This window comes from Sus scrofa, chromosome 13, assembly GCF_054392235.1.
Source record: "Sus scrofa isolate SSC_HxYL_T2T_F1_AM1 chromosome 13, Sscrofa_HxYL_maternal_Yorkshire_Landrace_v2.0, whole genome shotgun sequence".
In the NCBI taxonomy this organism is placed as follows: Eukaryota; Metazoa; Chordata; class Mammalia; order Artiodactyla; family Suidae; genus Sus; species Sus scrofa.
Genome location: NC_139395.1, coordinates 149,384,036 through 149,406,597, shown reverse-complemented (window position 1 = coordinate 149,406,597; position 22,562 = coordinate 149,384,036). Strand labels below are relative to the sequence as shown.

The 22,562-nt window shown below is 39.4% G+C and overlaps 1 protein-coding gene across 1 annotated transcript in view; it reads right to left on the bottom strand.

The window, feature by feature from the left end:
- The window catches only part of LMLN (leishmanolysin like peptidase), a 60,646-nt gene that overhangs the window by 5,849 nt on the left and 32,235 nt on the right, over positions 1-22,562 (bottom strand). Inside the window, 6 exon segments of the mRNA NM_001445170.1 lie at positions 3,287-3,497; positions 6,962-7,092; positions 10,275-10,434; positions 12,407-12,539; positions 16,954-17,064; positions 18,872-18,948. Of these exon segments, the coding sequence (NP_001432099.1) occupies positions 3,287-3,497; positions 6,962-7,092; positions 10,275-10,434; positions 12,407-12,539; positions 16,954-17,064; positions 18,872-18,948 (823 nt within the window).

The following is a 22,562-nucleotide window of genomic DNA, read 5'->3' as shown; positions in this document are numbered from 1 at the left end:
CAGGTCAACCTAACTTTATTTTAGGATGAGCTATCATTTCTAATATTCTGACCATAAAGAACCAATATTACCCCCCCCCCATAAAAAGAACCAAGCTTCAAGTCTGATTTACTTTTTACTTAAAAGGTACAAAAAAAAGTACTGGTCTTCAGTTATAGATTGAACAGAATGATAACTCAAGGCACTGGAGCATGTTCTTCTGAGCACTATACAGTGTGGAATAAGTTTTTTTTTTTTTCTTTCATGTATTTATTTAGCCATTCATTTCTTTCTTTCTTTCTTTCTTTTTTTTTTTTGTCTTTTTGCTATTTCTTGGGCTGTTCCTGCGGCACATGGAGGTTCCCAGGCTAGGGGTCAAATCGGAGCTGTAGCCACCGGCCTACACCAGAGCCACAGCAATGCGGGATCCGAGCCGCGTCTGCAACCTACACCACAGCTCACGGCAACGCTGGATCCTTAACCCACTGAGCAAGGCCAGGGACCGAACCCACAACCTCATGGTTCCTAGTCGGATTCGTTAACCACTGCGCCACGACAGGAACTCCTGGAATAAGTATTTTTAAAAATTATGTCACTGTATGTGGTCTAGGTAAACCATGGGGAACTTATATCCTCCCCCTATAATGCCCCAGCTGGCATTCGTTAAATCTTAGAAAAATCCCACTTTCCAATCCTTCTGAAAGTGTAGTACTTGGATCAATCACATCGGCATCACCTGGGAACTTGTTCAAAATGCAAATTCTCAGGCTCCAACCCAGATCTTCTGAATTAGAAACTCTGGAGGTAAGTCCTAGCAATCTGTGGTTTAACATGGCTTCGATGCATGCTTCTCCCTGCCTTTTTCTTTTCCTTTTTAGGTCTGTGCCTGTGGCATATGGAGATGCCCAGGCCAGGGGTTGAATTGGAACTGAAGCTGCTAGCCTATATCACAGATACAGTGGCACCAGATCTGAGCCACAATGGCAACCTATGCTGCAGATTTTGGCAACACCAGATCCTTAGGTCAGGATCAAACCCACATTATCATGGATACTAGTCAGGTTATTAACCCAGTGAGCTACAACGGGAATTCCCTGACACATGCTTAAGTTTGAGACTCTCTAGACCTAGAGCTGCTCTGTCCAATATGGCAGCCACTAGCTATATGTGCCATTTAAACTAACCAAAATGAAATAAAAATGTTTAGTTCCTCAGTCTCACTAGCCACATCTCACACATTATTCAACAGTCACATGTGGCTAATGACTACTGTATGGAACAGTGCACATTATAGACTGTTTCAATCACCCCAAAAAAGTTCTGTCACATAAGCTCTGGCCTGGAGAATCAGGTAGAATGGTCTTGCCTTTATCTCCTGATCCTCAAATTGGTCCAAAGGGACTATAAGAACTAGCTGTTGTTTATCTACTATTTGTACTGAAATTTAACAAGCTATTAAAACAAACATTAATGGTAGCCCTGGAGCATTCGCTGTCCATCAAAAACATGGCACTTTCTGTGATCATACTCTTTAATTTTTTTTTTTACTGCTGTACCTATGGCATATGGAAGTTCCCGGATTAGGAGTTGAATTGGAGGTGTCGCTGCCAGCCTACACCACAACCATACCAACTTGGAATCCCAGCTGAATCTGTGACCTATGCCTCAACTCCTGGCAACACCAGATACTTAACTCACTGAGTGAGGCCAGGGGTCAAACCGGCATCTTCACGGACACTATGTCATGTTCTTAACCTGCTAAGCCACAATGGGAATTCCTAGGATTGCACTCTTTAAAGAGAAAAGATACAGGAGTTCCCACTGTGGCTCAGTGGTAATGAACCCGACTAGTACCCATGAGGACAACAGGTTTGATCCCTGGCTTCACTTAGTGGGTTAAGGATCTCGCTTTGCCACAAGCTATGGTGTAGGTCGCAGATGTGGCTTGGATCTGGTATTGCTGTTGCTGTGGGGTAGGCTGGCAGCTGCAGCTCCAATTCAACCCTTAGCCTGGGAACTTCCACATGCTGCCAGTGCGGCCCTAAAAAGACAGAAAAAAAAAAGAAAAAAGAAAAAAGAAAAGATACAAAGAGGGTGTTTCAAAATGAATTGGAGACAATACAGTAAGATTTGAGTTTTGATCTGAACTTCATTATCTATTAGCTGTGACAGTGAATATATCACTTACACTCTTTATACCTTAGTTTTCTCATGTATAAAATGGTAATTCCTACGCCTTGGGTTTTGTAATGATTCAGTACAATGATAGGGACATAAAGCACTCAGCAAAGGGTCTAGCATTCAATAAATGGAAACAAAAACAATCTCTACAATCTGAAGAGATCAGAAAGAATTTAGAAATAAATCTTTCATATTCACTAATGGAAATTATCTTAAGGAATACAGAACATCTATCTGATCAAACTATCACAAAATCTCACAGGTCATTTACTTAAAATATCACAGGTCATAGGTCAAAGCTTTCATTGAGGATTCATGAATTCTGCGTTTATAACTCTTAGAAAGGGGTCATCGGAGTTCCCTTGTGGCACAGCAGGTTAAGGATCCAGTGCTGTCACTGCAGTGGCTCGGGGTGCTGCTGTGGGTTTGATCCCTGGCCTGGGAACTTAGACATGCCACAGGTGTAGCCAAAAGAAATAAACGGGTCATCAGCCTCAGTTTGCACACCTTCGTTAAAGGGAAATGCACTCTTCTTATTCTTGTCCTGATTCTAAAGGATTTCACTGGAATCTGTCTCCCTACAACTTCAATTCAGTGGTCTCAATTATACTCTCTGGAGTCTCAGAGAATGAGTAAATATCCCTTAATGAGAACCACTGTCTTTGCCAGTTTGTCCTTCTACCTCACTCTGTGAGTGTCTTCTTCCACATTTCTCTTCTTTGTGAGTGTGTCAATCCCTCCTTTGGGCACCTTTTCCAGAGTCTTTCCCTCTCTTTCACCTCACCTAGTTATAACTAAAATATATATTTTTTGTATTCAATGAACAGAATTTTTACTCTTAATTTCAAAAGAAACATTGACACTTTAACTATTTTAACCTTCAGTGAATTTTTCTGGTGCAAGTCAGAGGTTTTTCCACATAGAAAGCTTCCTATGTGAAAGCTTCCCCGCCCTGACTCTTAGTGAAGACAGGTATCAAGTGTTTCTAACAACGGTGGGAAGAAGATGTTCCCATAAAAGCTGCAGTTAGAAGAGAAGATGCTCAACCTGTTTTAGAGATTCCTCGAGGGGGATTTTCAGCATCTTATAAGAAAAGTCCCTCCCTTCTTCACCAGAGATTACTCACCCAGGGGTAGAGCTCGGGTTAAGTTAATAGCTGGAGGATCTGTTTCTGGAGGACAGAGCTCGCAGAAGTCCCAACATGATGGGCAGAGCAGGTTTCCATCGTGAATCCAGCCGTTCATCTGAATACTCACGGGGAGGACCTGCCCGGCCCGACTACACAAATATGAAGTATCCTGAACCCAAACCTTCAGACCTTGTGGAGAACAAGAAACCTTTAAAAAGAAAAAAAAAAAAAAATCAGATCAATAATAACATTTCTGAAGATTCCTGAATCCACTTATATTTCAGCTTGAATCAAAGAGCTTAAATCAAAGCATCAAAGAGCCACTAATCATGTCACTCTTTTTACAAGTCACTAAACTTTTAATTTTTATTAGTTTTAAGATATAAAAATAATGTATGTTAACTGTTAACAAAAAAGAAAGCATTTGACACAGAAATGACATAGTGAAGGTTATTTATTCTTTTTCTCTAGACCAGATCCTTCACTCAGAGATGAAAATGGTCACAGTGATTTTATACAAATGGTAACATCTTTATTTTTATTTTATTTTATTTTATTTTTATTTTTAGGGCCGCATCCTTGGCATATGGAGATTCCCAGGCTAGGGGTCTAATTGGAGCTGTAGCCACCGGCCTACGCCACAGCCACAGCAACGTGGGATCTGAGCCTCATCTGCAACCTACACCACAGCTCATGGCAATGCCGGATCCTTCACCCACTGAGCAAGGCCAGGGATCGAACCCACAAACTCATGGTTCCTAGTCTGCCCCTAAAAGACAAAAGACAAAAGACAAAAAAAAAAAAAAAAAAAAAAAAAAAAAAAGAAGAAGAAGAAGGATGGGATATAAAAATTTTCCCCTCAAAACTGACAGTGTTGGACTGTTTCATGATTAAGAGTCAATAAATGATAGAAATAAGAAAAATGAAGATTAGAAAGTTTCATGGAAGAAAGAGCATTTATATTCTAAAGATGTACACAGGGTTTAGATCACAGTGAGGGAGAGATGTGACTTGAAGGGCTATGTCGGAGTCCAAGGTGGTGACGAGATAACTACATGAAGTGAAAAGAGATGGAAGGCATATGGACAGATCAAAGAAGTAAGGACATTAAGGTCAATGAGGGCCAGATTTCTCACTGTTGGAAAGAGGAGTCACAAATTTGGGAAGGGAGAAAACTAAAATGAGTTCTTTGGTGTTGGACTAGAATAGATACTGTGCAAACTCATGGTTATACATAAGAGTATGTGTAAAATTATACACACACGTATATTTCCTAGTTCTGTTCACTAGAAAGGCCTGGGGAGCAACTATATTCCAGTAGCAATGAAAAATACATCTAGCACCCAGACTTTAGTCTTTAAATACCACACTCCACCAAAATAAACAAGAGCTCTTTGGAGAAACGACTAATTCCAGGGTTAGGGCAAAGAAAGTGAAGATGAGCCCAGAATATCTTGTGCTAGAAGACAAGGAAATATTTACAAAGATGGGGCAGGCCAAAAGGACACAGGAACCAGCCTGAAAGGGCTCCCTCTGGCTAAATCTGGAGCAACTTGAATATCAAAATAAATAATGATAGGCGTTCCCGTTGTGGCGCAGCAGAAATGAATCCAACTAGGAACAATGAGGTTGCAGGTTTGATCCCTGGCCTGGCTCAGTGGGTTAAGGATCCAGTGCTGCCGTGAGCTGTGGGGTAGGTTGAAGATGTTGCTCGGATCTGGCGTTGCTGTGTGGCTGTGGATTAGGCTGGAAGCTGTGGCTCCAATTAGACCCCTAGCCTGTGAACCTCCATGTGCCGGGGGTGCAGCCCTAAAAAAGCAAAAAAAAACCCCACAAAACGAACAAAAAAACAGTAATGATAATACCCAATGAATAAGATAGAACTCATGAATCAATATGGATTTAAATACATAAATTAATAAAATGAAAGTATTACTAAGAAATAAATTGTTGATATAGTAACCGCCCCCAATACTTACTAATTAAAAGGGGAATTAAAAGAGAAAAACAGTCAATTTACAGTGGAGAAGCCTGGCAGACACCAACAAGCTAACATGACCAATAAAGGAACAAATCAAGAGTACATCAGCAGGAGTTCCCCTGGTGGTACAGTGGGTTAAGGTATTGTCACTGCTGTGGCTGGGCTTGCTGCCATGGTGAGTTCGATCCCTGGCCCAGGAACTTCAGCATGCCATGGGCAGGACCGATAAAGAAATAAACAAATAACTGACAGCACTAGACACTACAGGGAAGCCAAGTATATTCATTCCTTGTAAACGGTATTACAAATCTACACAATCCCTTTGTGGTGGTGTTGAGGAAATATTAAAACAATTGAAAGGGTCATCCTCCTACTGTAGTTCACAGTGTTCCAGTTTTATCCCCTTTAACCTCATATTCTCACGTGAAATTATTTCAAAAAGTTAAATCATGTAAATATACTTATAAAAGCATCTTTACATATAGTGAAAAGTGAAAATTAAGCTCACTATCTAACAAGAAAATGGAATTCCCTGGTGGTTCAGTGAGTTAAAGGTTTGGCATTGTTACTGCTGTGGCTCAAGTTAGATCCCTGGCCTGGGAACTTCCATATGCAGCAGGTGTGGCCAAAAAAAAAAAAGAGTAAATATCACTTTGCTATACAGCAGAAATTGGCACAATATTGTAAATCAACTGTACTTTAAAACATTTTTTTAAAAAAAGAAAACAGTTTGTCCCCTGTGGGCTTCTAATTTCAAATGACAAAAAAATCTATTATTAATCAGTAGTTGATTTATTAATTCATGCTTCCCTCAGATTTTATAAAATATAGTTTTTTTTCCATTACAAGGTAGTTTAAGAATGAAATCATATATTTTGCATTATTTCCTTAGGCTATATGCCAGAAGCAAAATTATTATAAAACTTGCTGATATAGAGCAAACTATATGTATTTTTAAACAAATGGAGAAAGGCGATTTCTCTCAAAGAAATGATAATATTTTGGAGTTCCTGTTGTAGCTCAGCGGTAATGAACCCGACTAGTATCCATGAGGATGTGGGTTCAATCCCTGGCCTTGCTCAATGGGTTAAGGATCTGGCATTGCCCCGTGAGCTGTGGTGTAGGTCGCAGATAAGGCTAAGACTTGGTATTGCTGTGGCTGTGGCACAGGCCGGCAGCTGTAGCTCCAATTTGATCTTTAGTCTGAGAACTTCCATATGCCACACTTGCAGACCTAAAAAGCAAAAAAGAAAAGAAATGATAATATTTTGACAAAACACAAGTATCCGAATTAATGTTTACAATAAATAAATTGAAGTATGAGATTTCCCATCATGGCTCAGTGGTAACAAACCCAACTGGTAGCCATGAGGACGTGGGACGATCCCGAGCCTTGCGCAGTGGGTTAAGGATCCAGCATTGCCATGAGCTGTGGTGTAGGTTGCAGATGCGGTTCAGATCCCGAGTTGCTGTGATTGTGGCAACTACAGCTCCAATTTGACCCTAGCCTGGGAACTTTCAAATGCTGCAGGTATGGCCCTAAAAAGACAAAAATAAATAAATAAACTGAAGTATTAAGCAATAGAAATTAACTATATAAAAATGTAAAATGTATTTTAAAATATAAAAACCATACGGTGAGATATAATTATACAATATTTGGCATAATTATTAACAATCATATGGTTTACCTGATAGCATCCACTCCCCCAGTCTGGATAACTCAGCTTCCTTTCACACTTTTCCATGACAAATGCTGATTTCTGAATTAGACAAACTGAATGAGGGCCATATTTTTCAGCACCGTAGTTTTTAAAAAGGTCTGAAGCAAATCAGAAAAGTTTTTTAAAAATTGACTCTGGGCTCAAGGAATAAGAAATCAAAGCATTCCATTCCTATCAGTTGCTTTAGACAAGTACTGTATGATATCACTTATATATGGAATCTAAAACAGACAACAAACCAGTGAACATAACAAAAAAGAAGCAGACTCACACATATAGAGAACAAACTAGTGGTTACCAGTGGGGCAGGGAAGTGGGGAGGGGCAACATAGGGGTAGGGTATTAAGAGGTATAAACTGCTATGTGTGAAATAAATAAGCTACAAAGATATATTCCACAACACTGGGAATATAGCCAATATTTTAGAACAACTATAAATGAAATACAACCTTTAAAAATTGTGAATCACTATATTATACACCTACGCCTTCTATAACATTGTACAGCAACTACATACTTCAATAAAAGAAAAAAAAAGCCAAAAAAAAAAGTTGCTTTAAAAAACAAACATGTTTTGGAGTTCCCATTGTGGCTCAGTGGTAACGAACCCCACTAGTATCCAAGAGGATACAGGTTCAATCCCTGGCCTCACTCAGTGAGTTAAGGATCAGGTGTTGCCGAGAACTGTGGTGCAGGTCACAGATGCAGTTCGGATCTGGTGTTGCTGTGGCTGTGGTGTAGGCCAGCAGCTGCAGCTCTGATTAGACCCCTAGCCTGGGAACTTTCATATGTCGCAGGTGAGGCTCTTAAAAGACCAAAAAAAAAAAAAAAAATTTTTTTTTTCATGGAAATACTCAATTAGAAAATCAAGAGAAAGATGGTTCCAAACTCAAACTGGATTCTCAATAAAGGAATGAGTAGGAGAAAATTATTATATCAAAATCAAGACATAAAACTGAGTCTAAAGCATTTAAGTAGACTATATAGAGGAAACAGCACTAAAAAAAATCACCTTTAATGGTGGCCTAAATAAGAGTCACCTCCCAGACGACACATGACAAGATGAGGCCAAGCGATTTACATAATGAAGATTTTGGGGAGCTGTTGCAACTTTTGCAAAATGTTCTTATATTTTTAACTTAAGCCATCTCCTAGAAGTCCATAACTGATAGGCTGATCTAGTCTTAGACTAAGCACAAACCTACAGAGGTATGGGGTAGATTAAATGATCTCTAAATAGCTCATGGATAAAAGAATGAAGCTCTAGGAATAATTTTCTCTGTTTACACTTAACAAAATAAGTTTCAAAGCATCAGCCCATTTTGAAAGATAAGAATTTTATGACAGTTTTGAAAAACCTTAATTGTATAAGCTAAAAAAGTGTAAAACAATAAAACCGAACTTTATATTTCTTTTATTTATGACTATTTCAAAGTATTCAAAACACATGTTAATCATTTCAAAGTCTTCAAAAACACAGTGATCAGGGTCCCAAAAAAGGTGGGGGAGAGATTAGGCCAACCCCTCAGGCCAAGTTCTGAGGGCTACCTGTTTTTATAAAGGAAGTTTTTTTATTGGAACACAGCCATACTCATTCATTTACATATTATCTATAACTGCTTTCACACTCTAACAGCAGAGCGGAGAAGTTGCAACAAGACTATGTAACCCACAAAGCCTAAAATATTTCCCATTTTGCTCTTCATAGTAAATATTTGCCAACTCCAGCTTTAAAATACAATATGATACTGTATCTTTGGGAAACCCATAATTGACGGATATGTACATTTCTTTTGTTTTAACATGGAACTGCTGAGTTGTTATAAGCCTTTGGATTTTTTAGAGTGTTATGCCTTTTTATTTTTATGATTTTTTTAATTTTATGATTTTTATTTTTTCCATTATAGTTGATTTACAGTGTTCTGTCAATTTCTACTGTATAGCAAAGTGACCCAGTCATATACATACACACACACACACACACACACACACTCTTTTTCTCACATTATCCTCCATTATGTTCCATCACAGTGTTTAGATATTTATTAAGCAGATAAGTGATGTAAAAAAATGCTGTACAAACCCAGTTAAAACTGTCAGGTTAAAGAATAAAAAGAAAAAGCATTATGGAAATTTAAATTTTAAATGATTTACTCTGTAATAAAGGTATCAAATAAGGCGGAAAGGAAGAGGGCTAGGTTAAAAATTTTGAGGACTGGAAAAAAAAAAATCAGACATGAGGACATTTTGTTTGCAAAGGTGATTAGTATGAGCTCTAACTATTATTGCTGAATATCCAACTGGCATACTGTTTATATCTTTGATGACCTGATCATTTATATGTATTAAAAGGGAATAAACAAGATGGCAATACATCTTACTAATCATGGGACAAGAGCATTATTCTGATATTTGGAGAATGACATATTACTTCCAAATTACACAAAATAGGAGTTCCCATTGTAGCGCAGTAGAAATGAACCCAACTAGTATCCATGAAGATGCAGATTTGATCCCTGTCCTTGCTCAGTGGGTTAAGCATCTGGTGTTGCCATGAACTGTGGTGTAGGTCACAGACATGGCTTGGATCCCATGTTGCTGTGGCTGTGACACAGGCCAACAGCTATATCTCTGATTCGACCCCTAGCCTGGGAACTTCCATATGCCACAGGCACAGCCCTAAAAAAAAGCAAAAAAATATAAAATATTAAAAATAAATAAATTATACAAAATGTACACTCCTTAGGAGCGGAGAAAATAGGATACTTATTATGATAAAAAGAGCTCTGCATTGGAGGATATTGCCCTGACATCAATTAACTGTATTACTTAGTATCTCTTCCCTCATTGGAGAAATTCAATAATATCCTCTCTAGGACTCTTTTTAGGTTTTTTAGAACAGAACGAAAGGATAAAAATGCAAGTGCTTTGCAAATGAGAAGTGTCATGCAGATGTAAGGTATTACTAAGTGGTAATGCGTGTATACATACATGTGCAAGTGTATCTAATAGCCAACAATCCTTTCTGTGTGTCATAATTCTAAGCACTTATTATATTAATTCATTTAATCTCACAACTCTATGAGATAGGTATTATCCTCTTTGGATACAGGAGAAAACTGAGGCGCAGACAAGTCACTGCAAACATATGGAAAGCCGTGGAAACATAACACAAACTCAGACAATTTGGCTCTAGGGTCTGTGCCCTTAATCACTATTTTACATTGGTGATAAATACTTTTAATATGTATATAACATTTAACTTCATTAAACTACTAACCTGGCTGATTTTCCAATACTCTACAATCTGAGCTGCGTTGATATTCACCACTTAAATGCCAACTGAATTCCTGACTGAAAGGGCAGTAGTCAGCAATTTCTACTGAGCCACCATAATAAGGCAAATCTTCCGAGGGTACGCCACTGAGTTCATCAAAGTACTGAGAGGAAAGAAATATTAGGAAGGCAGGAAAATAAGACACATTCTATATAATCAAAGTGCACAGGAAATGTATGGCAACCCTATAATGCTGTTTAACGCAAAAAAGTAATCTATTTTTTTCATACAGACGGGAATTTCAGGGTGGTTGTAGTTTAAGAAATAAACAAGGTAAGTAAATTAGTCTAAGATTTGTATTAGATGACAAATTTGATTTTTTTTATGACAAATTTGGTGTTTTAAAAGGATGAATAGGAAGAGTTTTAAGAGCTCACAAAACTAATCCATAGAATTAAGATGTTTTATATATAATGTACTTTGAGTATTTTTAGGAGGCTTAATTTATATGCAGTTTTGACAAACTTGAAAACACCATGAGAAAATGAATGAGATCTATATATATGAAATACGTTAAACACCAACGGAACAAAATACCAGATAAATTTTAAAGAGTTGACATTTTACATCAACTCACTGAATTCTATTACTAAGCCTAGAAATATAGTGGCCTCTTACAGTACTGAACACTCAGCAAGGTCATAAACATATGGAGGAAGGAGTTATAAAACAGGGAGGTCCTGTTGTGGCTCAGTGGTAACGAATCCGACTAGTACCCATGAGGATGCTGGTTCAATCTCTGGTCTCGCTCAGAGGGTCAGGGATCCAGTTTTGCCATGAGCTGTGGTGTAGGCCGGTGGCCACAGCTCCAATTTGACCCCTAGCCTGGGAACTTCCATATGCCATGGGTGTGCCCCTGAAAAGACAAGAACAAAAAACAAAAACAAAACAAACAAACATATGTAGGAAGCTCAAAATTTAGCAATCACTTTTTTTTTTTTTTTTTTTTTTTTTTGCCATTTCTTGGGCTGCTCCTGCGGCATATGGAGGTTCCCAGGCTAGGGGTCGAATGGGAGCTATAGCTGCCAGCCTACACCACAGCCACAGCAACTCGGGATCCAAGCTGCGTCTGCAACCTACACCACAGCTCACAGCAACGCCAGATCCTTAACCCACCGAGCAAGGCCAGGGATTGAACCTACAACCTCATGGTTCCTAGTCGGATTCGTTAACCACTGAGCCACGAGGGGAACTCCAGTAATCACTTTCAATTCCCTTCTGAGGTATCATTTTAACTAATGGGTCTTTTGTCAAAGGCAGGCAGAGCAGAGGCTTTTTTAGAGATAGCTACATCGACAAAATCTTGAAGGTCAAATCAGAGATTCAGAATGAACGTGTGGGACCATTTCCCTCACCTTTTAGATCCCATTAGGCAAAATTTCTAAAGCAGAACTTCCAAGCCTTCTAATTAACTGGATCAGAGTACCTCAGTTACTTTTTTAAAAGAACCTTGTTTTCAGCGTAAATTAAAGACGAAGACTTTGGAAACAATTAAAAAGAAAATACAAGCAGTTTAAAAAAAAAGATGAAAATAAACATTCTAAATGTTTCTTACCACCATTGCAGGGCATTGCTAGGTACTAATTAACTACTACTGATTAACACATTGGTTATAAAGAAATGGAGGAATTCTCCAGTTTTTTTCTAAATTACAGAAATCAAATTGAGCCTTATAAACTGAAAAACTTGAGAAGTCACTTGTCTAATTCAAACGGAGGCTTCTTTTTAAAAGGTTGATTCCTGGAGTTCCCGTCGTGGCGCAGTGGTTAACGAATCCGACTAGGAACCATGAGGTTGCGGGTACGGTCCCTGCCCTTGCTCAGTGGGTTAAGGATCCGGCGTTGCCGTGAGCTGTGGTGTAGGTTGCAGACGCGGCTCGGATCCTGCGTTGCTGTGCCTCTGGCGTAGGCTGGTGGCTACAGCTCCGATTCAACCCCTAGCCTGGGAACCTCCATATGCCACGGGAGCGGCCCAAGAAATAGCAACAACAACAACAACAACAACAAAAAAAGACAAAAAGACAAAAGACAAAAAAAAAGGTTGATTCCTGATACTGTGCCCCAAGTAAGTGTTACCTGGTACTCCTGAGGTAAAGGTTTCGGAAACTTCTGCAAATTACACACTGCAACTGCTCTCTGGTCCTGTCTGCAAGTTAACTGCAATGGGTTACTTCTGAGTGTGTCACAGTAAGGGCTCAGCACCTGCCTCCTGCACACAAACATAAACATGATGGCATCAAACTCTGAAGAAGATATTCCAAGTTGATTCTAATTTGTCTTTTCCATTACAATTTCACTATGCCCTCATACCTTAAAACTAACTGCTAAATCAAGTTACAAACTTACTATTCTTCAAAAGGTAAAGGAAATGCTTAATGTAGGTGTGAGAGATTAATGCCAGATATATTATTTCATTGTTTTTAAATAAGATCCTATTTATCTTCTTCTCCACTTTTGCCAGTAAAATGGAGGAACTTGGGACTAATCAGTCTGCCTTCTCCCTTCTTTCAGAGTCTTCTTGTGTTTGTTTTACTTATACTATCTAAGGATTTTAGTTGTACTTAGGAGGAGGAACAGGAAAAAGTACATATTCCCAGAAATGGAAGGGGGATTTGTATTTTATTTTTATATTATTTTAAAAAACATTTCCCCAGGTGACTGTGATGCATTCAAACTAAGGACCAATGTTTGGGAATAATATGATGTTAAATTATTCCACTTGTTGGGCTGCACCCTGTAGGGCCCATAAGCCTCCACATGGAAAGAGCCTGGAGACAGCAATGGAGACATCAGTGGTTTATTGGACAGGGTATCTTACATTTATGAAACAAAAGGATCCTGGAGTGACTCCCCATCCTGTACAGCAGACAGCAGGACAAGGCAGCAATCTTCACTACTCAGGGGAGAAAGGGGCTGTTATTTATATAGGAGAAGGGATGTCAGCTTGGATTCTCAGTTACCAGGGAAACCAGCAGCTGGGATGGCAGCAAGCACATAGGCAGTTACTGCTTAAGCCCCATAATTAGGAGGACTGAATAGACATGTGAGTGAAACAGGGACTGGTTGAGCAGCGGAATGTACAGAGAGCAAGTAAACAACCATCTTGAATGGCCAGATCATACACATTTTACTTGGCATTTTATAATTAACAGAAATTTAAAACAGAATGTAACATCATTATTCAGGGTATCAGTGTCTCATAAAGTAGAGTAGAACTAGTATCTTCATTTTATTGACAAGTAAAAAATCTAAGACAATTGGATTACCCACAGTCAAGGAGCTGATGAGCAACAGAGCTGGGACTTTAACTTCTCTCTTCAGGGCCAGAGCTTTGCTCATTACAGACACACCTGATTACAGGTACTTATGTGCTGAAGAAGATGTCATTTTTTTTTTTTTTTTTTTTTTTTTAGGGCTGCACCTAAGGCGTATGGAAGTTCCCAGGCTAGGGGTCTCATTGGAGTTAGTAGCCGCCAGCCTACACCACAGCCAAAGCAACTCAGGATCTAAGCCGCATCTGCAACCTACACAACAGCTCACAGCAATGCCGGATCTTTAACCCACTGAGAAAGGCAAGGGATTGAACCTGTGTCCTCATGGATGCCAGTCAGATTTGTTAACCGATGAGCCACGATGGGAACTCCCAAGACATTATTCTTATCTTTTTTCACTGGGGTGAGGTCTCAAAGCAGTTTGAATTGCTCGCAGTTTCCACTAGGGAGTGACATCTGAGTTGTAAGTGTTCTATGGGAAAAGCTGCTTGTGAGCAGAGGAAAGAAGCACCTGCAGATATTTCTGTGCTTGTGACAGCGAGTTAACTCCAGTACTACAATCTGATCTGCTAGAGTAGTTGTTCCCAAATTCTGCTGCATGTTGGAAACATCTAAAGAGATTTTTTTTTTTTTTAATGGCCACTCCCGTGGCATATGAAGGTTCCCAGGCTAAGGATCAAATCGGATCTGTAGCCACTTGCCTAAATCACAGCCGCAGCAACGCAGGATCCAAGCCGTGTCTGTGACCTACACCACAGCTCACGGCAACACCGGACCCTTAACACACTGAGAAAGGCCAGGGATCGAACCCGCGTCCTCATGGTTGCTAGTCAGATTTGTTTCTGCTGAGCCATAATGGGGACTCCTAGAGAGATTTTTTAAAATATCCATGCCCACTTTGTATCTCATACCAATTCAATTAGAATGTTTGAAGACAGGAACCAGGCATTGTTATGACTCATAAAAGAACAAACTGATAACCGGAATTTCATCAAAATTAAAAACTTTTGCTCTACAAAAACCCTATTAAGAGGATTAAAACTTGTATTGGCTTAAGACATGAAGAGACATCTAACCAAAGAGGATATGCAGATAGCAAATAAGTACATGAAAAGATTTTCAACATCACCAGCCATTAGGGAAACGCAAATTAAAATCACAATGAGATATCTCAACTACCTTTCAGAAGAGCTAAAATAAAAAATACTGACAATACCAAATGCTGGTGAGGATGTAAAGAAACTATCATTCATACATTGCTTGTTGGAATACAAAATGGCATAGCTACTTGGAAAAGAGTTTGGCAGTTTCTTACGAAACTAAATGTGCAACTAACATATGACACAGTGACTGTACTTCTAGGCACTTATCCTGGAAAAATGAAAGTTTATGTTCACACAAAAACCTGTGCATGAAAGTTTATAGCAGCTGTATTCATAATAGCCAAAAACTGGAAACAACCCAGATGTCAACATGTGAATGGTTAAACAAACTGTGGTATATCCATACCACGGAATACTATTCAGCTATAAGAACAAGCAAACTGTTAGAATTCCCATTGTGGCACAGCAGGTTAAGAACCTGACTAGTATCCATGAGGATGCAGGTTCGATCCCTGACCTCACTCAGTGGGTTAAGGATCTCGTGTTGCTGCAAGCTGTGGCATAGGTCCAGATGTGGCTCGGATCTGATGTTGCCAAGACTCTGGTATAAGCTGGCAAGTGCAGCTCCAATTCAACATCTAGTCTGGAGATTCCATATGTCTTGGGTGTGGCCCTAAAAAAAACAAGAAAAAGAAAAAAAAAAAAAAAGAATGCACGAACCATTGATATACCCAACAAGTGGATGACTCCTCAGGAAATTATGCTGAGTAGGAAAAAAAAAAACAATCCCTAAAGGTTGGAGTTCAGATTGTGGCTCAGTGGAAACAAATCTGACTAGTATCCATGAGGACACAGGTTTGATCCCTGGCCTTGCTCAGTGGTTTAAGGATCCGGTGTTGCCATGAGCTGTGGTGTAGGTCACAGACATGGCTTGGATCTTGTGTTGCTGTAGCTGTGGCACAGGCTGGCAACTACAGCTGATTTGACCCCTAACCTGGGAACCTCCATATGAGGTGGATGTGGACCTAAAAAGACAAAAAAAAAAAAAAGTCCCAATCCCTAGAGGTTATATACAGTATGAGTCCATTTATATAACATTCTTAAAATGACAAAATTACAGAAATGGAGAACAGATTGGTAGTTTCCAAGGGTTACGGAGGGGATGGGTTGGGAGGGAAGTGGGTGTGGCTACCAAAGGATAACTGGAGAGATCCCTATGGTGATCCACATGAGACAGTATCAATATGAATATCCCAGCTGTGATATTGTATTAGAGTTTTACAAGATGTGACCAATCAAGGAAACTGGATAAAGTGTACATGGGATCTCCATATTTTAACAACTGTATGTGAATCTATAATTACCTTAACAGGTTTAAAAATATATACATTCATAAATATATAAACTCATATGTGTATTCTCCCCAACATTGGAGACCATGTGTTTTAAAAAGCTTGCTAGGTAATTATGTTACGCATCCAGATTAGCGAACCACTATACAAAAGAACCTGTATACTTTTTTGATACTGAATCAACAGTTGCATCTATATTTATGAGTACATTCCTTGAAGACAACAATAAAGAATGCTAGACTATGCAAAAATTTTGCAATATATATATTTATGAATTATAAGCTAAAGAAATGTTTTATAGCTCTACTCTCATACTGTAGATTCTTTTGGTATATGTTTTAAAACAGATACTTATGTTTTAAAACATTCTTTTGGTATATGTTTTTAAAACAACACTTTTGGTATATGTTTTAAAACAACACTGGCTACTTAATTAGGATATTATCACAAAGCACCAAAGACAGTTTTCTTTTTTACTTATTTATTTATTTAATTTTATTTTTTTGTCTTTTTTACCTTTTCTAGGGCCGTTCCCGAAGCAAATGGAGTTCCCAGGCTAGGGGTCTAATCGGAGCTGTAGCCGCTGGCCTACACCACAGCCACAGCAATGCGGGATCCCAGCCATGTCTGCGACCTGCAACACAGCTCACGGCAATGCCAGATCCTTAACCCACTGAGCGAGACCAGGGATCGAACCCGAAACCTCATGGTTCCTAGTCGGATTCGTTATGCACTGCACCATGATGGGAACTCCGAAAGACAATTTTCTACACCTTTTGAAATTAAACTGTTTAGACCACATTTTGAAAATAGGAATATCTTAGGCTGCAGATAGAGAAGAAAATCAGAACTAGACTGTGTTATCAAAGACGTTATGTGGGAAAATGCATCCTTACTTTTGTCTTTGCTGATCAATCCAGAATTTACAGCTCCTCCTGACAAAGTCACAGCCCATTCCTCGGCCCCAGTCCAACCTCTCAGCCATGCTGTAATTAGCTTTGTACCAGCTGTGGAAATAATCCAAACAAAGCACTTTATACTATTGCCATTTAAAAAACAACTCCAGCACATCAATTACTAATTTCAACAATGAGCAAACTAGGACCTCAAAAAGGATTCTGGTGAACAGATGAGCATTTAGTCACAAAACCCTTGTTGCACAGGACCACTGCTTCAGGGACTGGGGAACTTCAGTCTTTTAAAAATTTTTTAATTAATTAATTTATTTATTTATTTTTGTCTTTTTGTCTTTTGTCTTTTGTTGTTGTTGTTGCTATTTCTTGGGCCGCTCCCGCAGCATATGGAGGTTCCCAGGCCAGGGGTTGAATCGGAGCTGTAGCCACTGGCCTATGCCAGAGCCACAGCAACGCAAGATCCAAGCCGCGTCTGCAACCTACACCACAGCTCACGGCAATGCCGGATCGTTAACCCACTGAGCAAGGGCAGGGACCGAACCCGCAACCTCATGGTTCCTAGTCGGATTCGTTAACCACTGCGCCACGACGGGAACTCCTTTTTAATTTTTTTAAATGTTAGTACCCAATGAATTTTATTACATTTATAGGTGTAGAAAGATCATCACAACCCAATCTTGGGGAACTTCAGTCTTGAGGGAAATGTGAGTACTTGAGGGTGCTTTATATTTGGGAAAAAACAAAAACAAAAACAAAAAAAACCAAACCATGTTCCCATTGTAGTTTTCAAAGATGATAGAAATCACAGAGCAGAAAATGTTTAGAGGTGTGAGACAAGGGGAAAAACGGCAAAGAAACAGAAAGTGAATGAGAGAAAAGAGAGAAGGGAGTAAACTAAGCAAGGAAAGTAGAATTATAGTTGGCTAGCCTTTACCTAATCTGATCCATCTGGCCCTAGTTTCTTGCTTCCCTAAATTTGTGATGGTCTGTCAATACAGACCCTGCTTATGACTAAATATTGTGCTACTATAATAAGACAAAAGAATACTATTAAAATGTTCTAATTTTGGAGTTCCCTGGTGGCCTAGCAGGTTAAGGACCTGGCACTGTCACTGTAGCTGCTTGGATCACTGCTGTGGCACAGGTTTGATTCCTGGCCCAGGAACTTAACATGATGCAGGCACAGCCAAAAAAAAAAAGTTCTGGTTCCAGAAAAAATCACCTTGATTTACTTTCCTGACAAAATCAAAGGCAGAAAACCGACTTTTATCAGTTTTAGAAAAGAAAAACTAAAGAGTTTTTCTGTTGTCACTGCTTTGGCATAGGTTCGACCCCGGCCCAGAAACTGAAACAGTGTTCTACTGCTTTATGAGACAGTTCTACTGCTTTAAAAGCCAGGAATCTATACATAACCAACCTCGTTTACAATTTAAAAAGTTGTTTATATTAGATTTTCCTTCATATTAGCATGAACTCTACTTACGAAAAAAATAAATCTTATAATGCCAAGGATTTTGTTCTATTCATTACTATACCTCAGGATCTCAAACATTTATTGAATGAATGAATGAATGGAGTTGGTATAGGTAATGGACACCTAATGGCACAAAATTTGAAAAATAGGTATATTTCACTTCAGTGTAAAATGTCAGATTTTCTTAGCTAATATTCATTTCATCTTAATAGTATCTTTTTTTTTTTTCCCCCTGGCTGCACCCAGAGCATACAGTGGTTCCTGGGCTAGGGATCAAACCTGTGCCATAGCAGCAACTCAAAAACAGCAGTGACAATGCTGGATCCTTAACACACTGTGTCACCGAGGAATTCCATCTCAATAGTAATCTTAACATTCATTTCATTTTAATAAATGATTCATATAAAATTCTCACATCTGTCTTACCCAGTGTCCTCCATTAACGCCAGAGTGATTCGAGAGAGGACTCGGTTTTGAGTGTGAGACCCAGTCATGGCTTCATTCTGAAAATCACCAACAGATTTTAATTAGAAGGTTGGACTCTCTGTAATTCCCAATTATTTCCATGATTACTTAATATATATTTAAAATGTTGGGAGTTCCTCTCGTGGCTCAGCAGAAATGAATCTGACTAGCATCCGTGAAGACACAGGTTCGATCCCTGGCCTCCCTCAGTGAGTTAAGGATCTGGCATTGCCATGAGCTGTGGTGTAGGTCGCAGACACAGCTTGGATCTGACATTGCTGTGGCTGTGGTATAGGCCAGCAGCTACAGCTCTGATTCGACCCCTAGCCTGGGAAACTCCATTTGCCACGGGTGTGGCCTTCAAAAGACAAAAGCCAAAAAAAAAAAAAAAAAAAAGTTGAAAGTGTGAGAAGCTGACAAAACATTTTATTTATATATATACTTAATTTTTTTGCTTTTTAGGGCCGCACCTGCAGCATATGGAAGTTCCCAGGCTAGTGGCTGAATCAGAACTGCAGCTGCCAGTCTATGCCACAGCCACAGCAAAGCAGGATCTGAGCCGTGTATGTGACCCTTAACCCACTGGGTAGTTGAGACAAATACCCAGATAATTGGGGGAGGGGGAGGAGGAATACTTGTCTGAATTACAAAGAAAATTCTTTTACAACCAACACTTTATACTTTGTGATCACAAAAACACATATTAATATGCAAAACAAATATTACAGAATCATAGGATCAAAGGAGCTGCATGAGGGACTCAAAATATCAAGATTGGCTATCTACACATTGCCTTTTTTTTGTTTTGTCCTTTTAGGGCCACACCTGGGGCATAAGGAAGTTCTCAGACTAGGGGTCAAATCGGAGCTATAGCCACTGGTCTACATCTCAGCCACAGCAACATCAGATCCAAGCTGCATCTGTAACCTACACCACAGCTCAAGGCAATGGTGGATCCTCAACCCACTGATCGAGGCCAGGGATTGAACCTGCATCCTCATGGATTCTAGTCAGATATGTTTCCACTGGGGCACAACGGGAACTCCTATCTACACATTGTCTTAAATCATATGATAAAATTCCTACCAAGAGGTCACCTGATGGTAAGAACTCACTGTCTCTCTTTTTTTTTTTTTTTTTTTGTCTTTTGTCTTTTTGTCTTTTGTTGTTGTTGTTGCTATTTCTTGGGCCGCTCCCGCAGCATATGGAGGTTCCCAGGCTAGGGATTGAATCGGAGCTGTAGCCACTGGCCTATGCCAGAGCCACAGCAACGCAGGATCCGAGCCGCGTCTGCAACCTACACCACAGCTCAGGGCAACGCCGGATTGTTAACCCACTGAGCAAGGGCAGGGACCGAACCCGCAACCTCATGGTTCCTAGTCGGATTCGTAAACCACTGCGCCACAACGGGAACTCCAGAACTCACTGTCTCTTAAGGAAGCATATTTTATTTTTGGGAAGCTCTGATTATTTTTCTAATCTTTATGTCGAACACTGAATGGTCATCCCAATTATTTAATTAATTAGTTAATTAAATCATTTTGGCCACACCCATGATATGCAAAGTTCCTGGGCCAGGGACTGAACCTGCTGCACCACAGAACTCTATCAAGTATTTTTATATTTCATTTCTTTTCTTTTTTGGCTGCACTTATGGCATGTGGAAATTTCCAGGCCAGGGACTGAACCCAGGCCACACCAGTGACAAGGTGGATTGTCAACCCACTGAGCCACCAGGGAATTCCTCAAGTATTTTAATATCATCTTTTAAAAAAAGAGTTCAAGGACACAGAGTTATTTCAGAGAAAGACAGCAGTTATGAAATTAATAAAATTACTACTCTCAAGTCTTTCATTGAAAAGTAAATAAATTTTCATTTCTGGCCACTCTACATCTTTCTAAGGGAATCACTTAAAAAAACTGCTTAAGGAAAACAAAGAAACTGAAATTCACATGTGAGAAGTAAGTATACATGTCTTCCTTAAGTTTTTTTTTTTTATTTACACCTTGAACAAATGCATATATTTTCTTTAAAAAAATTTTTTTTTCCGCTCTGCCCATGGCATGCAGAGGTTCTGGGCTAGGGATCAAACTTGTACCACAGCTGTGACAATGCTGGATCCTTAACCCACTGTGCCACAAGGGAACTCCTCCTTTTTAAAATGTTATTTTATTTATATTTTTGACCACACCCATGGCAAGCAGAAGTTTCCAGGCTAGGGATCAAACCTGCACCACAGCAGTGCTCTGAGCCACAGCAGTGATGGTGCCAGATCCTTAACCCACTGGGCCACCACAGACCTGTGATGTTAGTTGCAGGTATACAGCAAAATGATTCCGTTATACATATATGTAGTATCTATTCTTTCAGATTCTTCTCCCATGTAGGTTATTACAGAGTTGCAGGTATACAGCAAAATGACTCCACTATACATATACGTAGTATCTATTCTTTCAGATTCTTCTCCCATGTAGGTTATTACAGAGTATTGAGTAGAGTTCCCTGTGCTCTGCAGTAAGCCCTTGATTATTATCAATTTTATATATGGTAGTGTGTATATGTTAATCCCAAACTTCTAATTACTTAAGTTTCTATCACTGTTACTTTGTGGTCACCTAGATAATAATGGTCAACACAAGCATTAATTTCACTGTTTTCATAATTTTTCTAACCTGGATCATGATATATGTAAACTGAAACTATTTAATTATCTAGACAGAGCTTTAAAAATTACATGTGTGTGTGTGTGTGTAATTTATATACATACATATATCTCCATACTCTCTGACCCAGAAATTTCATTTCCAGAGATTTATCCTTCCTCTTTCTACGTAAACAAATTTGACCTTAGGTTAACTTTTTAGTTCTGCTTCCCTGGAAATCTAACAAAGGTGGAATGTCAACCATATTACCAGGCAACAGGATTTAAGGACACCTGATATACCCCTGGACTTGGGATTACAGTAAATGAACATGAATACCTGTTAGTAAGCCACAGTTTGGAACTTCTCTGTGAGCAGTGACTCTTATGGCTATTGTCACTTACAGGCATCTGGAAGTTATGTCTATGAAATTGTTTACAAAGATACTAGTTCTTTTTGTTTCTTTAGGGCCGCACCTGTGGCATACGGAAGTTCCCAGGCTAGGAGGTCAAATCAGAGCTGCAGCTGATAGCCTAGGCCACAGCCACAGCAATACCAGATCCAAGCCGCATCTGTGACCTACATCACAGCTCACAGCAATGCAGGATCCTTAACCCACTGAGCGAGGGCAAAGGGCAGCGACTGAACCCGCATCCTCATGGATACTAGTCAGGTTCGTTATCCTGAGTCACAGTGGGAACTACAAGATATTAGTTCTTATTTGGGACATAATATTTTTAAGCCAGGCTGGTTCTTGCACCCCTCTGTTAAGGTTTTGTGCTTATGGTATTGGAGCTGGAGGGAGTGGGAGAGAAGCACAGATGATAGCCCATACACTACCGTATAGAACACAAGAGAAATGCCTGACTCTGCTTTGCTGGCATGCTGTACTTTCTTTCCTGTATCATTCTAATATTAGTTTTTTCAGTGTCAGCTGTTTAGGTCTTACGAGTTCAATTGTTTAGCTGAACATAAGAATACCTATAGGAATGCCGCTTGTGTAAGGTAC